Source organism: Pelobates fuscus, chromosome 5, assembly GCF_036172605.1.
Source record: "Pelobates fuscus isolate aPelFus1 chromosome 5, aPelFus1.pri, whole genome shotgun sequence".
Classification (NCBI taxonomy): Eukaryota; Metazoa; Chordata; class Amphibia; order Anura; family Pelobatidae; genus Pelobates; species Pelobates fuscus.
The window spans coordinates 350,264,851-350,287,093 of record NC_086321.1 but is presented as its reverse complement, the minus strand read 5'-3'; the positions used below and the strand labels follow the sequence as shown (position 1 = coordinate 350,287,093).

Sequence of the window (22,243 nt, the reverse complement as noted above, 5' to 3'; positions counted from 1 at the left end):
TGCTTTTCCATCTCTTATTTTTGTATGCACAGAGAGACAAAGTTCTGGCATGCCTCGATATGCATGCTTTTATTAACTATTGACATCATCAATTTATTAAGACTTTGTGTTTATTTTTATTTTTTTTGTCTTTGTACGGTGAGTGACCATTACCACTGAAGCGATTTTGTCACAAAAGGTTTAGATAGTCTATAAGCAACAACATTTTTAACGCTGAGATGCAATGCTCGCAAGCTAATTTTAGTTTATTTTGGATAATGAAAAACCTGTTTATATAAATTTTCTCTGTATGTTAAATATTTGAGCAATGAAAGATAGGCCAGATTCTACATGGTTTGAGAAAGTATTCAGTTTGTGGAATTTGAGTTTTCTACTTATCTATCACTTAACCCCTTAAGGACACAACTTCATAAATAAAAGGGAATCATGGCGGAATATTTCCGTCATGTGTCCGTGAGGGGTTAACAAGAAGGATAACAGCAACATATCATGGGATACAGAGAAAGAGGAGATTAAGCTAAACTGTATTATAAATGGGCTTACCATATCCACCATCTTTTCAGGGACACACATCATTCTGTCATACTTTTGAAAATGCATTAAAAGGGATGTCCTGCAGCATGTATGACGCATATTCTGCAGGATTATTCGTTACCTAATTATTTAATCTCATACACCTTCTTCTGATTTTTATATACTAGATAGCAACCCTTTTCATGTACCGCCCATCAATATGTATACGTGACATGTGTCCTTGAAAACATGGTGGATGTGGTAACCCCAATTATAAAGACATATTATTAAAGTATAGAATGGCTAGTGGGTTATAGGTTGAGAATTAAAATCTAAATGTATTTCATGCAATCAGAATCCTCCAATTTACAGCATATTGTAAGCACTTCAAGTACCACCATACGCGTCTCATTCAAGACACCCATCAATGAGGCTTCCTTGTAACATTTGTTTAGTATTTTTTATTCCTCCGTTCCTGCGTGACATGGTTCATGCGACCTTGCGAGCTAACTTTATTCTAATCATACCTGTGGTGTGGTATGGGGATCTACAGAAGTTGGTTACAGGAAAACGGTCATGATTTTAATGGAAACAAAATATTGCATGTAATATAGCCTTTGTGGGCATTATCACGTGGTGTATATGTGATATGTGTATACCTTTTTAGCGCATCTCCTGGCTTACCCATGCTCTTGGATAGCAATGTTTAGCCTTATTTGATTAAAAAAGGCCATTTATCTGCAAATTTAATTTTTTGAGATACCCTGTGCTTGTTCAGGATTTCAGGGGTTTGTGAACACACACTAGCTCTGGTTCATCTTATTATCTTCGAGGTTTTTTGGTCAAATAAGCTGCGTTTCTGACCAAAGAGATTTTAGGTGCACCCATCCAATAAGTGTAGGCCAAGAGATGCACTGAAAATAGGTATTTACGTATATGTATGTTTTGCAGAATAATACACACAGAGACTTAAAACATGCAAAATGTTATATTACATAATATAAAAATAACAGTTCTCTAAAGCTATATGTGTGTGTTTTTAGTTCTCTAAACCTGCAAGTTATTGTATTCAGTAAACTATTTAAATTTGATCAATTTAATAACTGTTGTCACAGCAATTATTACAGGAGACCAAAAACTACAAAATTCATAAGAAACTTTAATTGTAGAACTACCATCTAGTACCTTGTACTAGTGTATACATAGTGTATTGAACGTTAGAGATAAATTCATGATTGATTTACTGGATCTTCGTTTCCATATTCTTCTGTTGAATATTTTTCTCAGTTTGAAACTAAAAGTCTGCAAAAAAACATAAATGACTATGTCCTTGATTTAAGATTTTTGAATAAGCTTTCCAAATGATTTAATTCTTTTGGATAAACGTTTCAAATGATTTAATACATTTTGGATAAACGTTTCAAATGATTTAACTACAGAAGTCAACATTTAGGTCTATAGTGATTTTTGTAGATAAATAATTCGAAAAGTTTATCCAAAAAGATCAAATCATTTCAAAATCTTAATTGAGGCCTATGTAGAAAGAGATGTCTCTCCACTAAAAGGTTCTGCATTTTCTTTGCCATCTTCAACTACCCCTCCACTGAACAACCAAGGCGTTTTAATTGATTAACTGATGTGCGTTACTAACCAATAATGACAAAATTAGGATTTTTTTTTTTTTTTGGTGACAATCGCAAAACCCCATGCATTCCCTTCTGCAAAAACAAATATTGCCTAAAGCTTTGTTTCTGTGTGTTATAATTATATTGTTTGAGCTATTTATAGTAGAAATGTCCTCCGTATTTGGCACTTTAACCCAAACCATACTGTGTTCTTCTTTGTCTCGTGTGAGGTTCCATGACCTTCCTGTAGGGGGCAATGTCTAAGGACTGCATCGTGCTCCAGACTGACTCTCACTGTTGCATTTTTGATAAATAAATGCATCTTATGTGTTCATCTCTTTTTCAGTGTGTTGTATGTTTTTGCAATTTATGTTCAATAAATTATTTTTTAATCACTAAAATTCTGTTGGATGCCTTTTTGTTTGTATGAGTACTATCTCAACCCCCTTTTCCCTTCACACCTATACCATGTACATTTGAAGACAGTGGTTTGAAGATAATTACAATAAATTCCCCCCCTCCCGCCCCCCGCCTCATCCCCATAATAAACAAGCAATTTGATATTAATTATTTTAAAGGTCGACTTTTCAAAAGAGTACTTGTATCTTCACAATTTTAAGACTCTGTATACATTTTTGAGTCAGAGTATAACAATAGGCCATTGGTACAAAGTAGTTCTATTTAATGGATGTATCTAATATTAGTTATAATCCAAAGAGTTGGGAAGCTCTGTTTTTGTGATGCTTGATGCTGATGCAACAGACTCCCTCGCTTTAGTCCTTCGCAGACTTGTCCCTGTTGTAATAAGGTCAGCATAACCTTCTTTGTGTGAAAAAGCATAGCTGGACCTGCGGCGCACACTTCCACGATTAAAAGGTGTTGTCATTGCGACAGTATTTACTTCACTTTTTTGCCGAGCTTTGTAGAAATCCCGCTGCAGAAGGAAAAGAATGGTGTTATGCCAAAATTTAAAGAAACACTCTAATGGAAACAAAACAAAAAAACAATTTAGTAGGTATAACAACCAATGAAAACATGCATGCATTTATTGCTGCATTTTTTTTCATTGGTAGTATTTCTAAAAGCAGCTTGCAAAAGCTGCAGATCTGCTGTCTGCAGCATTGGCAAGCCCTCCCCCTTCCCCTAGGACATAGCTTCTGTAGCTGTCCAATCGCAGACTTCCCAATAAAATTCACTGAGAAGTCTTTGCGAGGCAGGTGGCACTCGACATTTGCTGCCTCTTGAGTTCAAGATTAATTTATAAAAGTACAAATTTCCCTTGAAATCTTTTTTTTTCTTTTTGAAAAAAAAAGCACACACTATTCACACAAAGTACTTCAGCAAGCTAAAGTGCTCTAGGTACTTGGAGTGTTCCTTTAAGCATTTTAGAGATCGATCATTTGTATATGCCTTTTCTGGAAACAAATTTTAAACATATTTAAAAATAGTAGAATAATGCACAACTGTGTTAAAGGATTACCTGCAAGATTAAAGGGGCACGCTTAGCACTTTAAACACCCCAGCTTATTGCAGTTGGTACGATGCTTTAAGTTATCGGGTACCACCATATTTGTCAAACTGTGTTGAAGAATTTTGACCAAAGAACAGGGCTCTCCCTGGCACTCATAGTTTATCCTCTGCAGCCATACCAATAAGGCATAACCTACATTTTCGGATTATCAAGTGCACTTGGAAAGCAATGATAGGCTGTGAGCGCGGGAAGGGGGGCGGGGGGAGGGTTGGCCCAATATCCTCAGTCTATCTTTGTCAGGTTGTCCTCATTTGCACTTGACAATATGAATGTATAGATTCTGCGTTATATGTTCAACTAATGATCAAGTGGCCGTGGGGTCCAGATTGAGCACTGTTTTTGGCAAAGCATTTGAAAAAAAGCCTCTTACTCAATTAAAAGGGTTACTTAATTACAAGTATGGAGAGATACTATCTCTACTATCAACTACAAGTATGGAGAATACCTTTACCTACTATCCGCCTTCATCAAAATGTATCAACTTGGAATGATATATACAGTATGTTCTTTATACTTACATGGTTCACCTGGTTTGGGCAAATGTGCTTGGTCACAAAACTGGCAATAAGTGAAGGGACAACACTGGTTACCCCTGCCAACAATATGATGAGCCAAACGTATCCATATTTTAGCACAGTTCGGCTGACACCTATCAAAGCACAAACATTAAAATGCATTAGAGTTAATACAAAGCCACATGTTATAACTAAATCTAAAGGAATACTCACAACGTTTACTAGTGACCCAAGGTAATCTCTCTACACTATATCAAACCATATCAAAGTAATTGTCGATCAAGAATCCACAATTCTGTGATAAGAAATGGGAACCGGGCAGATCCAAAAAACTTTTCTCTGGTCTGAGACATGAATTAGATAATGGCAGATGTGTTATATGTCCCTTATTTCATGGACAGGATGCAGAAAACCGCAAACGTCTAGAGACGTTTTGACTTTGCCTAGGCCGCCACTGTAGTGCTGATCTTTAATTCTGTTTTCAGTCAACTTTAAGTTAGTGACTCTTTCATTTGACCTTACCACAATACACTTTTTTACACAAGTCATTTTTAAGTACACTTACCTCTGCTGCACGTCAAGCACATCAGTGCTGCTATCATTTGATGCCATGCTTACTAGTTACCTGCTTCCCATGGTACAATACCACATGTGTAAGTATATTAATTTGCATTAAATGCCAGGCCGTGCCTTACACTGAATACAAAAAAAAATGTTTCTTAGTTTGCATTGGAGCCACAGGTAAAAAAAAGCATTAATAGTTACAAAACTTAGACAATTAACTTTAGAATAATTATACCCAAAACCTAGAAAACGTATTTCTCTTTAAATAGTAATGCCAGATGTATCTCACACCTAGGGCTGGATTCTCTTAGAACACGGGTTTATTCTGCTTAGAATAGAAGAATTCCTATTCAATAAGAAGGGTAAACCCTCACTCAGTTGAGATAACCCATCCCTAATCTCAGAATTCCATAACTCTTTAAATATCAAAGATATAGGGGGGCCTATAATGCTGTTAAGACGGTCTGGGAAAGGGGTATATTATATATATATATATTAGAGGGGGGATGCAAATAAGTTAATAAATGAGTCACCCACAAAGGCACATACACCACCAGTCTGGGGGTCACACATGTTTTGTAATGCTTTAAAAGTTTAAAATGTGGTTGTCCTCATGATATTTTTCCATTGCCATAACGGGTATGCTAGCCATCGTAGCAACATCTGAGAGTACTTTTCCGTACTGCCTTTATATTCTGCTATAATAGTCTTCATTTAATATATTTTCCACTCTTGCATGCCATTGCTGCAACCAATTGACCGGGAATTTGGGCTTTAGCTGCATTGAGTAAATCTTTGGTAATACCCTTTTTGTATTTGGCAATTGTCTGTGTTGTGTGGTAAAGCAGCATAGATTCTCTGTTGAAGGGGACTCCTAAGTTCCCTGGGAACGTGTGTCCTCCCAAGAAACCAAAACACAATGGATAATAAAAACAGATCCTTAATCCTTTATCTCCATCAATGTCATTTCTATATTACAGTTAAGAGGCTGGGTTGATATATGAAAATATCAGAATTGCTAAGGACAGACAAAACTCTTAACAAGAGCATATAAACAAATAAATAGGAAGCCTTTAACTTAATTGTCTCACTGCGTATCATTTAAGGGCCATCCAATCATAATTAGATGCAATATGTACATGATGATTAATTTCTTCTTTATACTTTATATTTTGTTTAATAATAATATATACATATTTTTAAAAAATTTTTATTTTTGCTGTGCAGAAAGGTACAATGATGCCTGCGTTGCCGCAATAGCATAAACAAGCGCAGTCAGATCAGACATAGCATAACGTAAGGATGGCATACGTAAATAACAATAGTAAAGAATTAAACATGTCTTAGTATTTAACTGAATACTTGGATATTAAGTAGTGAAATCCAGGTAGAGGCGAGAGTATCAATGTATAGAACCACAGTAACTAAATTAATGTCATCTGTACAGGCTCGCTAAACACAGAGCATATAACAGTGAGGCTGACATTAAGATTAGAGGTCCAATGTAGGTACTCAAAAACATAAAGAAAATTTAAAAACCTGGAAGGCATAAGCACTCAGCATCAAAATAGGGCATAATTAAAAGGACAGTATGGGCACCCAGACCACTTCAGCTCATTGGCGTTGTCTCGGTGCAATGTCCCATGTCCCTTAAGCCTGCAGTGCTAATTATTGCAGTTTCTGAGAAACTGCAATAATTACCTCTTAAGATTAACTCTACCTGTAGTGGCTGTCTACCAGACAGCCACTAGAGGGACTTCCGGGTGCTTAGATGACTTTTGGTCGTCTAAATGACACTGGACCTCCTCACGCAATGCATTAGAACTCACCAGAATCCCCAAAGGAAAGCATTGATTAATGCTTTCCTATGGGGAAGTCCTAATGCGAGCGTGGCTATTGGCACACATGCGCATTAGGTCTCCCCTGTCAGTGATGTCAGCAGGGAAGGAGCGTGGGTGGAGTCTAACCCAGCGCCGAGGGACATCGGCGATGGATTCAGGTAAGTGACTGAAGGGGCTTTAGAGCTACCCCTAGAAAGAGCTACCAGTCATTGTATCCGGATCCTACTATTGCAGTGGCTCTATAGGATGGGTGGATTCATGCCACTTCCCCTTAAACATGTAGGACGTCTCACCCTTCTGCTCTGTTTCCAAATGGGCTTCATCAAGTCTGTCTTCAGAGCTTTCATGGTAATGCTATGCCGATGAGAGGTAGACACCTGTGGTGTTGCCTCTATTCTGACTCTAGCCTCCATTTTCTCCTGCAATCTCTGTCAAAACTCCACACATAGCTGATCAAATCGGGCCAGCAGGCTATCACCAGGCTGTAGTGGATCGGCATGGCACACTCAGGGCCTGCAGGAGCTTTACTGCTCTGCTCGCTTAGCTGCCCCTCTATGTTGGAGTAATTATACAAATCGTGCCGTCGGCCATGTTATCGGGAGCTATTGAGCACATGATTAGACTAGCGCCCGATATAACACTGACCTGGCAGCATCCACCTCAGCCTGGCCCCCCACAAAGACTCCTATTGCCGCAGCAGCATGAGGGCAATTCAATTTCTCACTGCCGCCCCTTGCCCTGTACGCAGGGGTGGGGCGGAGACAGAGGGAAGGCAGCCAGGCGCAGTGCAATTGCCAGTTAGCATGAAAAGCAAAGTCATATATGCAATAAAGGTAAGAGGGTCACTGGGACATCACAATCTATGTTTCCCAGCAGGGCTGCCACCAGAAATTTTGGGGCCTCTTACTCAGCTCAGGGTCTGGGCCCCCTGGGGCCCGTCTCCAATCCCACCCACAGGGTCCGCCTCCAAATCCTGCCCACAGGAATACACACACAGACACAAACACACACACTGATACAAAAGGACACAGATACACACACACAGATACATACTAACAGACACACATACTGAAACAGACATACACGCATATAGGCATGCATACTGACACAGACATACTGAGACATACACACATATACAGACACACAGGCATACATAGTGACAGACAGACACATACTAACATACATACAGACACACATGCATGAGGACATACAGACACATACGTACATACACACTGACATACATACAGACACCGACATACATACACACATACATACATAATGACATACATACAAACATACATTCATACTGGCATACCTACATACATATATACATATATACAGACATACTGACAGACATACATACATTCATTCATACAGACACTAACATCCATACACACATACATACATACACAGACATACATTCATAAATGCATACATACATATATACATTCATACTGACATACATGCATATATACAGACATACATACATTCATACATAGTGACATACATGCATAATGACATCCATACACACATACACACAGACATACGTTCATAATGACATGCAGACATACATTCATACTGACATACTGACATACAGACATACATAATGACATACAGACATACATTGATACTGGCATGCATACATATAGACATACATGCATACATTCATAATGACATGCAGACATACTGACAGACATACATTCATACATGCATACAGACACTGACATCCATACACACACACATACATACATAAACAGACATACATCATAATGACATACAGACATACATTGCTACTGGCATATATACATATAGACATACATACAGACAGACATATATACATACATACATACATACATAATGACAGACATACATGAATACAGACATAATGACATGCAGACATACATTGATACTGGCATACATACATACAGACATACAAACATACATACAGACATACATTCATAATGACATACATACAGACATACACACACAGCTCATTTTTCAGCCACCCTCCTGTTTCCTACCTTTTTTTGCAGGAGGGTGGCTGGGGCTGATGGGAGTCGGCACAGCTCCCTCTTCACTGGCGCGTGCTCCTCCCGCACGGAGTGAGCTGGGAAGAAGTGACCACTGCCTCCCAGCAGCAGTTGCTGCAGCTGCGTTTTTGTTTTTTTTAAAGGAGCCCGGTCGCGCTATTACGCGGCCACAGCGCTGACCGGGCCCCTACAGATATAGGGACCATCGGGGGGCCATAAGTGCGTGGGCCACCCAATAGGCCCCATCAGCATGTGGGCCCCCGGTGCATCTACCGGGCCCGTGACAACCATCATGGTTATCACCCCCTGATAGCGGCCCTGTTTCAAAGTATTTGTGTTTGTGTATGTCAGTCTGTTTGGGTCAGTGTGTGTGTCTGTGTGTGTCTGTATGGGTTAGTGTGTGTCTGCATGGGTTAGTGTGTGTCTGCATGGGTCAGTTTGTGTCTGTATGGGTCAGTGTATGTCTGTATGGGTAAGTGTATGTCTGCATATATCAGTGTGTGTGTCTGCATGAGTCAGTGTGTATGTGTGTGTCTGCATGGTTTATTGTGTGCTTGAGTCAGTCTGCATTCATCAGTGTGTGTGTGTCAGTCTGCATGGGTATGTGTCAGTCTGCTTATGCGTGAGTCAGTCTGCATTCATCAATGTGTGTGTGTCTGTCAGTCTGCATTCATCAGTGTGTGTGTGTCAGTCTGCATGGGTCAGTGTGTGCGTCAGTCTGCATGGGTCAGTGTGTGTATGTCAGTCTGCATGAGGGGGTGGAGCAAATGGGGCGGCAACATTTTTTTTTGCCTAGGGCAGAAAATGTCCTTGTACCGGCCCTGGGCATACTGGAGCTGTCTCAGTGTAGGCAGCTGCCATTTTAGGTAAGTAAAGTAGCGTTTCAATATCAGCTTGTACCCCTTGTATCTGGAGCCAGGTGAGAAATATCACTGTGGCGGACTGGTATAACCCGCACTGGTCCAAAGGGGGAGAGGAACTGCAAGGCCTCTTAAATCTTAAATAGATAAGATCGTTATCTATTTAGGGTTACTGCAGTATATTATGTACTGAAAGAGTCGTAGCATAGCCTTGAGGCTTGTTTATGCATTATTGTTATTGTATTTCATCTGGGACAAAATGGGGTAAACATATTATGCACTGAAAGTAGGTAAAAGGTTATTGCCAATAACACCCTCTCCATTAAACTGTGGGCATTGTAGAGCATTTTTTCCTTTTTAGTTTTAGTTTTAGTTATGGCCTTGTATTTTTGCCAAGTTAAGGGAGGTCCTAAAATAAATAAAGTAAAAGAAGTGTTACTTTTTCATATATGATCTACGTTAACCATAAAATATAAGACAATATAAATATATATACCTATATAAATATGTGTACCTTTTAAATGTTAACACACAGAGGAGAGATTTGGAGACAGAGACACTGTCGCTCCATATTATAATGACTGAGAGATGTTGAGATGTTCAAGAGGGTATGTTATTCTATTTTAATTATATTGCAAGCATATAGTTTAATCTTATAAACTCTGCTATAAATTATTGTAATGGATTTTATATGTCTATATTTATATTTTTATTTAATAAAATATCTAAAAGACAAAACTTTATTGCTTCCAAGACAATCCTTATCTTATTTTGCGTTCTCAATTATTTATATATTTTAAATAGAGGATCTCTTACTGACTATATAAAATTATGGCTAAGATATCTGTATGGCTAGCCCTGCTAAGTTCTATGCTTTAAGACGTTATAGTGGTAAATAAGGGAACCAGCTGTGGTTACACCTGTAGTAAGCTTGTGTGGGTCAGAGAGCTTCTGTGTATCTGTGAGCTCGTGTGGGTTAGAGCACTTCTGTGTTTTTCATTAGCGAGCTTGTGTGGGTCAGAGAGGTTGTGTGTGTCATGAGCTTGTCTGTAGTTAGCTTGTGTTTGTCACTGAGTTTGTCCATAGTGTGCTTGAGTGAATGTTTTTCAGTGAAGTTGTGTGCGGCAGTAAGCTTGTCTGTAGTGCATGGGTCAGAGAGCGTTTGTGTGTATCGGTGAGCTTGCCTGTAGTGAGCTTGTTTGTGTCAGTGAGCCTGTCCGTAGTGAGCTTGTGTGTGTCAGTGAGCTTTTCTGTAGTCAGTGTGTGTGTGTGTGTGTGTGTGTGTACCATTGAACTAGTATGATTTATTAATGTGGAACATCCTTTTAACATACATATTTGCTGAAAATATACAATTGACACACTGATGCCAATATGCTGATATCGGCATGGAGTATTTCCCTGCTTAAAGAATCGTCCCCAAGCAGAGCCAATCACAACGGACAGGGGTGGCTGGGAGGGTGGGTGTTACAACACTGTAACACCCATGGATCATCTGGAGCGAGGGGCTGCAGGTAAGACAAAATTCTTCCAAAGCACATACATATAAAAATACAAGCATACTATGTGACACAATGAATTAGAGGGCTGGAATTATTTTTTTTCCAGGGCTGCTTTCTGTTTCCAGTCCGGCCCTGCTGAGGTGAAGGGTGAGTATGAAACTCATTTAGCCGGCACAAAGGTAGGATAAATGGCGAAATATCTGTTTTATACTCAGAGCACCGGGTTGATGTGACTACTTCGCATGGCAGTCAGGCTCCGTCCCCAATATAATTTATTTTTGCCCTATAAGCCCATACTTTCTGATCCTCCAAGTCATTCCTTTCCAACCTACATTTTCCCTTTTTTGACCCGAAAATACTGCTGTATATAATGGCACAAATTAGGTTTGTACAAGTTGCAGTTTAGCTTTTATATTTCTACATAAGAAAGCTATCAATCAAAAACCAACTCCCAGAAACATCTTGTGTGCCAACACAGCACTGCTTTTGAGCTAAGCTCAGCAGTGACTTCCTGGCTTGGTAAAAGTTTATTCCACAGGCTGCCCTTTATGAAGTTTAGGAGAAAATAGAGGGAATTTAAATGTTTGATTTTTTTTAGTTAACTATTTTAATATATTACTTACATCATTTATTAAAATATAAATGAGCCAAACTTTACTTGCAGGTACCTTTAAAATTGCACTAAAGTATGTATACCCATCAGTTTTAGTACAGGACCGGTTAAAGGGTCAACAATGGACAGTCTTCCCATCAAGTCACCCACTATCTCTCCCGCTTTATAATGGTATAATAGCTACTTTGTGTCCGTCTATGGCAAAATCCCAATTCTCCAATTTTTTGAAAGGCAACAGTCTATTTTACAGGACTATGCAGCATAAAATAATTACAAACTACTGGATATATTGTGAAACAATAAATGAAATATAACAAGGGATGGAACGCAGATTATGGTCTGTGCCCAAATGATAATTAAACTGTAAAAAAATTTCAGCTTTGAAAAAACCTAAAAGTCTCATTTACCTGAACTGGCAAACCCTAAGTGGTCGCTTATCATCACCAAAACTATAAGATTCGTTATATCAAACTGTCTAACATTACCCAACAGATTAAAATCATAAACCCGATTTAAATGAAGCATTACAGACAACATATTGCAGGACAGATCTCCCATCCGTACCGTGCTATACTGATATCTTGTACCATAGATATTGCAATTATATCAATACAGTACATTTGTGGGGTGTCATGCTATTCACATTAAAGAAACACTCAATATCTAGCCCCCCTGCTCTGCCCCCCCCCCCCCTTACCTCCTAAATATAGGAAAATCTTACCTTTTTTCCAGTCTGCTGGTGCTGGCTCGGCCCATGAACTGCCTACTTGACTAACATCATCAGAAGTGATGATCTTAGCCAATCACAATGTTCACATACGTGTGCATATATGTATGATTTTATAAATGTATGCAGGCACAGTTAAACATTACTATATAAGCCACATCTGTGAAAGTATTCCACTTATTTGGGAAAAAAAACAGAGACAAGAGAATGAATTTGGAAACATTATGGCTAGTCTTTTATTATTCAACATTTCAGTCTCAGGCAAGCTGACAAAGATTGCAAAATAGAAGGCCAATCTTTAAAATGATAATCCTCTTCTAAACATATAAGCTTCACATTAAATGTGGAGATGTTTTCTTAAGATTTACTAAGGGGCATTATTAATCAATCAGGAATTTTTTATTTATTTTTTATCTCCAGTTAATTGCAGAATGTTGACATTTAACATTCCTTGCAAATTAGAAATTAAAGAAATCTTGCCAAACTAACTCTCCAAGCATCATAACCACTACAGCTGCTGTTGCTCCTTAATTCCTTGACACTCTGGAAAATGCCACATGGGTAGAAATACTATTTAAATTGTTCCATGTTATGAAAGATTCATACGTAGCTCTCTAGACCAGGGATAGGCAACCTTCGGCACTCCAGATGTTGTGGACTACACCCCCCATAATGCTCCTACACCCATAATGCTGACAAAGCATCATTGGAGGTGTAGTCCATAACATCTGGAGTGCCGAAGGTTGCCTATGCCTGCTCTAGACGATGGCTGACTTTCTTTGTTTGTGCACTGGAGTAAGGAAGGTTAGCTGAAAAAAACTTTGAACTTGATGCTAAGACCGTAGCAGTGAGCCCTCAAAAATGAGACATAAATAGAGCAATAGAGCAGTGGATGATTACTATTGATTCTGCTTAGGGAACATTTCACACACTTTAACAAGTTAGTGGTCATTTCCTTGAAACAAATCAAGATCCACAGTTTTGCCCATTATGATATGCAATGGCTGGTATAGAGACATGAATTGAGTAAAAATAGAGAATTTCTGGTAGTAAATTGGAAACCCACTGCAGTGTTTATGGTGCCAGGAATGCCACGGTAAGTAGTCAAACAGTTTTAGTTCAGTTCAACAACTTACCTGGATTTCCTGCTTGAACACACCACATCTGGTCTTCTGCATGAGAAGCTTGATGTCTCTGTAGAATAAAGCAAACAAAGTCCAACCCTAAACTGCTCTCATTGGCTGGCTGATACTCTCAGCCAATAAACACGGCTCTGCATGGACCTATTTAGCTCTGTAGAGCTAACTAGATTCTCCAGCTTCAGGAGAGACCCAGATAAGTTGTTAAACTGTACAACACAATTTGACTACTTGACATTAGATGACATCAGGCCAGGGCATTACTGACATCATAACTATATTAGTGGGCAGTTGTGCTTATGGTGATTGGAATTCTTTAGCTTTCCTAAAAGTATGCACCTGTAATGTGTTCTTAAAGTGGCACTACAGTCACCAGAACAACTATAGCTTAATGTAGTTGTTCTGGTGAGTATAATAGCTCCCTTCAGGCATTTTCATGTAAACACTGCCTTCTCAGAGAAAAGGCAGTGTTTACATTGCCCCTAGATTCAATGCATCTCTATGAGGAGGTGCTGATTCGCCAAAACTGCCTTTGACCCCGCCCCTTTGAAGATTTTAGCCAATACAATGCTTTCCCCATGGGCTTGTATGCTTTTTAGGGCAGCATCCCACCACTATTTTCTGTTAGGGTTCCCTCCGGAAAGATAAAAATAGTAGAAGCATCCAATGTGTAGTATAGTTGTTAAAAATACTGTGATTTGATAAAATTAGGTATTCACCTTTTTCAGAGCCTTAAGATCCTGGCTCTGAGGGTAACAGGCTTTGTGCCAATATAGGGGGGATGGCACTTCCCCCAATGAAGATTCCTGAGGCTTCAATTGACTTTTTAAAGTGCTGGTGTATTTATTATTCAAGAAATGTTTGAAATAAATAGTAATAATAAATAGTAAAAAAAAAAAAAAAAAAAAATTATACTTATAAAGTTAAAAGTCCTAATGGCCGAAATGCGTTTAGTTCCTTCTGGAGTTTCCTCAGTCAGCTGTGAGTGAAAATAGTGGTGGGATGATGCCCTAAAAAGCATACAAGCCCTGTTTACTGAGCCAATATTATAGGCTCTTTGAAATGTGAGTGATCCATTCTGCTACTTAATTGAATTATCGCAGTGTTTTACGATCTGCACTATATTGTACTTTCTATATTTTTGGTATATATATCCACTTGATGTGCACGGTTCGATCAAGACCTTGAGGGGCAACCCCCAAACCCTGATAGCGCTCCACTTAAGGTATATGTATATCGTATACCAATTTTGTCTTTGTATTAAATTGTGTGTGGAATAAAGGGTAATCCACACTAGTGTACAGAGCTGCTATACACTATTTCACTATAAGCACTTTTTTTGTGACACACACTCTCCCAAAAGGAGATTCTGGTTCTAGCGGAAACAATGTAACCCAAACATATTTAAATCAACATTTTCTACTCACAAGAGTATGATCAGAGGTCACGGTAATAGCAGGAAACGTATAGTCTCCCTTTAATGGAAGTTACTGTAATCAATTAAACTTTCACAATACAAATCACATTTCATTAGCTTACTTACCTACGAATGGAAATACTGTTGGCATGGCTTTGAAAAGTGGATTTGTTTGCATGAGAAGTGAAAGCAGGAAATAAGATACTGGACTGATGAGAATGGCAAGTCCTGATAGGATTGTCCAGTATGAGATCTCAAAGGCGATCTGTTGGATTACAAATAAAATGTAAAAAAAATTCTGGATGATTGATAATAATAATAATAAAGACCTGTTTTAACAGCAAAACGAGAGCCAACCAAGATCTCACTCCTTGCAACTAACAGCTGCTGATACGGATACCAGTCACTCACATATTAGTGACTTGCTGGTAATGCACAGAAACACGCACCTGAGCATGCGCACTTCACCCTATGTGACAAGTAGCAATAGGCAGGTAATGGCTGGCCAGTAAAAAGTGGCAACAGACTTGGCACAACATTTCTTTGTTTCAATTGGATGTATAGGGCTTTAACTGTCGGTAACATTTTCCCACCAGCCCAGAATCTGGTGTTAAAGATTTCTGGGTTAGCGGAAGCTGGTAATGAGTAGCTAAAGTGCTTCATCTTGAAATATTCTATTAGTTTCCAGGATCAGTGGTTCCAAACCCAGTCCTATAGTACCCCCTAACAGTCCAGGATTTAGGGATTACCATATTGTGTCTTTTTCTTTCTTTCTAAAAACACCTTAGACACAACTGTCTAATCCCTAAACCCTGGACTGTTAGGGGGTACATGAGGACTGGGTTGAGAACCACTGATATAGAGGATCGTTCCTTATTTTGCATTTTTGCTCCAAAACAGCAATTTTGCCTTAAAAATCATCTGTTACTAATGTATTTATTATTTTTTTTTACAATTTTATATATAATTGAAGGAATGAAGGTGCACTCTGAGGGAATTTCAAATAGTAAATTTTTACTTAAGTGTCTTCATTACATGGTTGTAAAATTTACTATTTGAAAATCCCTCAGAGTGCACCTTCATCTCTCCCCCCCCCCCCCCCCCCACCCCCTTAGTCCTATATATCAAGTCACATTGTGTTTGACATAGATACTAGTTCATTATGACATACCAAACCTATTGTGTAATCTATTTCACCTTTCAGCTTGGTGGCATCACCCACAAAACCCCCTCTGTTGGGTTGTCTATGTTAAATCGGGTCATGCAATAGGGACTGGATATTTCTGCTACGCTGTTGCAAACTCAAACTGATAATCGAATATTTCACTGGTCATTTTTCTTTTTCTTTTTTCTTTTTTAAAAGCTGTTCATGAATAGTAACATTGAAAAATCACTGTATGTACAACATGACTCACAATGTTGTTCATCATGAGATATCATGTTTGCAATATTTGCAATGACCATCATTAATGATGCAACATTATATGTAACTTTCCTACAGCTATATAAGAAATGGGATTTCATTAACAATCCGAGGACCTGTATTTAAAACTGGACACAAAACGTTAGCGTTATACTTTGTGTGTGCATTTTTAAACTTGTCCTGGTAGGGGCAGCATTGTAAAACGTATAAAGCCCATCCACTTGCTGTTACACATACAGAAAAATGTAACAATCATTTGGGGAAATTGTACATTTCTTTTATTTTGAATTATCAAACATTTTACCCTATTTTATTTTTATTTTTTTTCTCGCTACAATGCACATTACTCAATACAGATCACATTTACACAGAAATAATTGCAATTCCTCTGGGAAGAGGGTAGCAAAGTATTGATTAAACATTTAATATAATAACTCCTATTCCTCAGAGGAATGGGCATTACATTATTATTCTAGGAACATCGCCTATCTCCAGTCTTGCGTTGGCTTATTGTTTATGGAACCGAGCATAACGCAGTATGCATTTGTGTCATTTATGTGCTTTATACATGTACCAAACAAGCGTTCTTTATAATCAAATTCTTTAAATAAAATTCCGGTAGGTGGCAATATAAGACATGAAAATAATATTTGTAGATGAATGGAATATGTACATTGACATAGAAAAGGTGAATGCTAAAATTGTCGTAGGTTAAATGGCCATAATAAACTCACACAGGAAATTGCAAATGCAATGGTTCCACGTATTATAGGTCATTTTATTGGGGGACCATAGCTGACAATTATAAATCACTTTTTAATGAGTCAATCTATTGTAGGAATCCCATTATAGGAAGGTATTGTCATTCAGTACGTAATCTTTAATATTCTTGTTGCAAACAAATGTAATGTATTATTTCACATAGATTGAAGACAACAATAATAATGATGCAACTGAATCCAATCTTCCTTAAAGAGACACTCCATTGCCAAAATCCAATACAAATAAAAATCACTGCAAAGTAGATTTGCAGTTATCATTTCCCCCAATGATAACATGCATGCATTCAATTAAGCTTTTTTTCATTATGGGCAGATCTAAAAACAGCTTGCAAAACCTACAGATCTCTTGTCTGCTCCCTGTGCAAGCCCTCCCCTTCTAACCAGCCCAGATTCTCTGTGACTGTCCAATCGCAGACTTCCCAATGCAGTTCAATGAGAAGACTTTGCAAGGCAGGTGATCTTGGCAATTACTGCCTCTTGAGTTTAGCTCCACTGAGATAATCAAACCAGGAAGTAACAGGTCCGAATGTCTGATTGACAGCTAGGGGATATAACAAGGTTAATTTATAAAAGTATTAAATTCTAGTGGCGGAGTGGAGCATGGGTGAGTTGTTAAGTCTCCATTGTGTTAATGGGGGTCATGTTGACACCCACATGCTTTTTTTTTTTTTTTTAAACTATTTGCCTGCTAATAGACAAAAAATGCATCAATCAACAACCTTTTGCTGTAGATATTCACAAGGATTATGTCCTTGATAGATAGAATTGAATTGCTGAAACTTATATTTTCGATGCTAATTATAATATCAACTTTGATATTTTCAGAAAATAATTATTATTCGAATAGACATTTCCTCTCTCCGTATAAGCTTCTAATAGCAGCAATTAAATAGTTTTGAACCACTACCAGACTAATCAGGTTCGATAAACTGCCAATAAACATTAATGGTGGGATGTAATCAAGGCCATCATTGGGTTTATTTACTAAGCAATGATTTATTTGTAGTGTGAAAGGATTTGGATTAGCAAAATCACATTGCAAACCTTACGCTTAAACAGCTTACAACTCTAAAATTTTGGCCTACAATTTGCAATTTTCAATTCACCCAAACTGATTATTTAACAAATAAATCTTAAAGGTTATTATTTATTATATACAGAAAATGGAAGGGGTAATATAAATAAAGACATGGTCTTGTAATTAAAGGAACACTATAGTGTCAGGAACACAAACATGTGTTCCTGACCCTATAGTGTTAAATCCACCATTTAGGTGGCTTGCCCCCTCCTTAGCCCCACCCCCGAACCGTCTCCTTGGTGACATAATCAGAATTGCTGATTTTTAGCCAATCCAATGCTTTACCACAGGGAAAGCATTGGATTGGCTAAAATCGGCAAAGAGGTGGGATGGGGGCGAGGCCAAAATCCATTTTGGACAATCATACACATTCAGTGTCTCCATGCAGAGTGTGGAGATGCTAAACGGCAGTGCTGCCTACTGTGCAGCACTGCCACAGGAAGCACCTCCAGTGGACATCTGAGAAGTGGCAACTTGGAAGTGTCCCTAGGGGGCAATGTAAACACTGCCTCTTCTCTTTATGCCTACAGGCAATGATTATAGTTACCAGAACAATTAAATTGAGCTGTAGTTGTTCAATGACTATAATGTCTCTTTAACACTTTACAGTAAAGTGATAGAGATAGGCCTGTAGAAGGCAAGAATAGTCAGAGACAAGTTGAGGTCAAGGGCTAACAGAATGGCAGCAATATGGTAGGACAGGTTGGGGTCAGAGATACAGAGAATGCAAAGTCAAAGGGAATGCCATGAGTCAAAACCATAAAATCCAATATAATCTAGATGAGCTGTTTGGAGGCTCTCCTCTCCGTTAATAGATTAGCAAGCTGAATCTCATATTCAAGCATTAGAAGATGTTGTGCAGGGCTTTAGTGATGGTGTCACATATTCCTGCCCATTCACCTCTAACAGCGTCTGCACTGCCGACTTGTTAGAAGGAGGAAGAAAGTTGAATAATTGCCTTCTCTTAAGCGATAAATATAAAGATGTAGGCATGGTAAATGACATGGTACTCGACTTGGTCTAGGAGAGCAATTGCCACTGTGCATCCCCTGGATCCTGGCCGAAATAACTTTAAGCATTTATGGGATAAATTACAATCCAGCATCGGTATTTGATCAATAACATTTTCTGACTTTCAGACAGCATTGCACAAGTGTTTTTCGGCTGATCACAATCCAAAAATGCCACAAAATTTTTTCAGCCAGTAATACTATATCAATATTCAGAGGTCATGAGGTTAATAACAAACAAAAAGGGTCCATGTTGGAAAGATCTGACCTGCCACTTTGACCCATTTTATAGGTCAGTAGTGATGATAAAAGGTAATGTGTGTTATTAACCTGTTGTGTGCAAAAAATGCATTGATATGCTATTATATTTATTTTATGTTTTATGTTTTTGTTGTATATTCAGAGTACTTGGATATTGTGTACATGTGTATATGTTTTCTTATCAATTTTGCTATGTTATTTTGTTGTTACATTGCTCTTTTGTACTTTACTAGCTTAACAAGAAACCTTAGTATACGTTTGGTGAAATGCTTTGCAAACATCATCAGCTCGGGCAGGGGTTGCTTACCCACAAGCAGAATTAACACTATATACACTTAAAAAAGTTCCTGGGTATTGGGTTTATGTTAGTGAATTCAACAACAAAAAGGAATTTTCGGAGTCTCCAATGATTCCATTAATATACTGATACATCTTCCTAGGAAGGACTGTGATCGTGTGAAGTGTCACTGTTTAAAATATAAGGTGTAGGATCCTTTGTCACTGAATTGATAATAGTAAGATGTTGTTGAAAAGGATAATAAAAGTGTGATTTTGATGGCTTCAGCATCATCAATGGCTCATCATCTGTCAAAATGTTGCTAATTATCAAACAATAGATAGGAATGAACCTCTATTTTAGGCTGGTGCAATTGAATCATCAGTACTCCTTTACCTGTGTACTAATGTCAACATTAAAAGGACAATTTTGACCTCAAAACTATATTTAATATAATAATCTTTTCATCGAGTTTTGAAAGGAAATTTCTAAATTATATATACACACTGATCAGTCACAACATTAAAACTACTGACAGGTGAAATGAATAACGTTGATTATATCGTGACAATGGCACCTCTCAAAGTGTAGGATATAATTAGCAGCAAGTGAACGGTCAGTTCTTGAATTTCATGTGTTGGAAGCAGGAAACATGGGCATGTGAAAAGATCGGAGTGACTTTGACAAGATCCAAACAGTGATGGCTAGACGACTGGGTCAGAGCATCTTCAAAACTGTCTGGATCAGAAAGTCCCACAGGGTATTAGCCTTGTCATTCTCAACAATGTGCTGGATTGTCTCAGAGTCCTCTTTGCACAGTCTACCTGATGTGGTAGACCCTCGCTTCTAATGATTTGATTTGATGCTGAGTGATTGTTCGTGTGCTGCTAGAATTAGTGCAACAGTGTTGTCTTTCAGTCCTGCATTTCCCAACAACTCATAAGATTTATTAATATGAGCCACATCCACTATCTGCCATTGGTACACCCCATAGAGAGGTTTGTCTTGCTATGGAACTTCTCTGCATGCTCTATCTCTTATTGTCTTTGGGAGACATCTTCGTGATGTACTTGTGGATGCTCTTTGTTTCATCCAGGACTGTGGCCTTGACACTCAGCAGGCCCCAGCATCTTTTCCTCCGGCTGGTTTACAGTCTCTGGGGGCTGGATTTCGGGTGGAATCCTCCATTCATAGTGAGTAGTTTCCAGGTCTTCGCATCCATGGTGACCATCTCTTGGCCAGGTTATTATTCCAGCTGGGTATAAATATATAGTGAGGGGGAAAAGTATTTGATCCCCTGCTGATTTTGAACGTTTGCCCACTGACAAACAAATAGTCAGTCTATAATTTTAATGGTAGTTGTATTTTAACAGTGAAAGTTCCTTTAGCAGAAAAACACCCCCAAAGCATAATGTTTCCACCTCCATGTTTGACGGTGGGGATGGTTTTCTTGGGGTCATAGGCAGCATTCCTTCTCCTTCAAACACGATGAGTTGAATTGATTCCAACAACACTTTCACCCAGTTTCCCTACCTAATATATGACAGGATCCTTCAGCCATATACATGCACCTTGGGTCAAACAGTGTTTGAAAACCAACATTAGGTTTATGTGGTCTTTCCTTCTTTACTCCCTGCACAGAAGCAGGAAAGACCATAGAGACTAGCTGTTGGTTTTCAAACATTGTAGACAAAAGGTGTATGTATGTGACTCAAGGATCCAGTCATATAATGCATTTATTGATGCATTTGTTTTTACATAGACTTGATTTAAAACTTCAATCAAAACTTGATGAAAGATAATTATCGTTAAAAAAAAAATAGGTTTGAGGTAACATTTGTCCATTAACTTTTGCTTGTTGTGAAGCAATTACCCTGGTACAGTTCTAAAGATAGGAGATCAATGTATCCTGTCTTCCTGCTATTATGGTTTCCTCTGGTGGCACCTGACTATCATGTGTGCTTGATGTGTTTTTTTTTCTAGAAATATTTCTACCAAGTCTCAAGTTTGTTTATCACGCTGATTTATAAATATCTTGCACTACTCAGAGTGTCTGTGTTATTTGAATTTTTTATGAAACTTGTGGTAAGGCTAATAATTTTACCTCCAAAGTGACAGCCAGGAGGACAGACGTGGCCAGTGTTACTGCAAATGACTGGTAATCACAGATACCATCGGGTCCAGCAGCATCTACAAACGCCCCATATGTTATGAAAAATGTTGCCAATGATGTCATGATTCCTTTCAAGAGCGACCAGAAAAACAACCTGTAGGTGAAGAGAGAACCGATTTGCCCCACTTTGTACAATTCAGGCAGCTTCAGGCTCACTTTTGCACTCACATCCTGAGAGTAAAAAAGACAAAAAAAAACATCAATTGCTACAAAAAAACAACTTTAGCTGCCCCTGCGAAAAAATTAACCTAATTTTACAAATTATCTAATCATTAATGCCGGGTGCAGCATGTCACCACCCTAATCTGTTGCACTAAAAGGAATAAAACTAATGCTGAATGTTCCAAAACAGCAATAAAACA

The 22,243-nt window shown here is 38.4% G+C and overlaps 1 protein-coding gene across 1 annotated transcript in view; it reads right to left on the bottom strand.

Moving 5' to 3' along the window:
* Positions 1 to 2,688: 2,688 nt before the first annotated feature.
* ATP8B3 (ATPase phospholipid transporting 8B3) overlaps positions 2,689 to 22,243 on the bottom strand; it is an 89,328-nt gene continuing 69,773 nt past the window's right edge. The window contains exons 25-28 of the mRNA XM_063455895.1: positions 21,813 to 22,052; positions 15,004 to 15,142; positions 4,188 to 4,318; positions 2,689 to 3,072 (exon numbers count right to left, since the gene is read on the bottom strand). Of these exons, the coding sequence (XP_063311965.1) occupies positions 2,839 to 3,072; positions 4,188 to 4,318; positions 15,004 to 15,142; positions 21,813 to 22,052 (744 nt within the window). The 3' untranslated portion in view covers positions 2,689 to 2,838. The remainder of the gene's footprint in view (positions 3,073 to 4,187; positions 4,319 to 15,003; positions 15,143 to 21,812; positions 22,053 to 22,243) is intronic.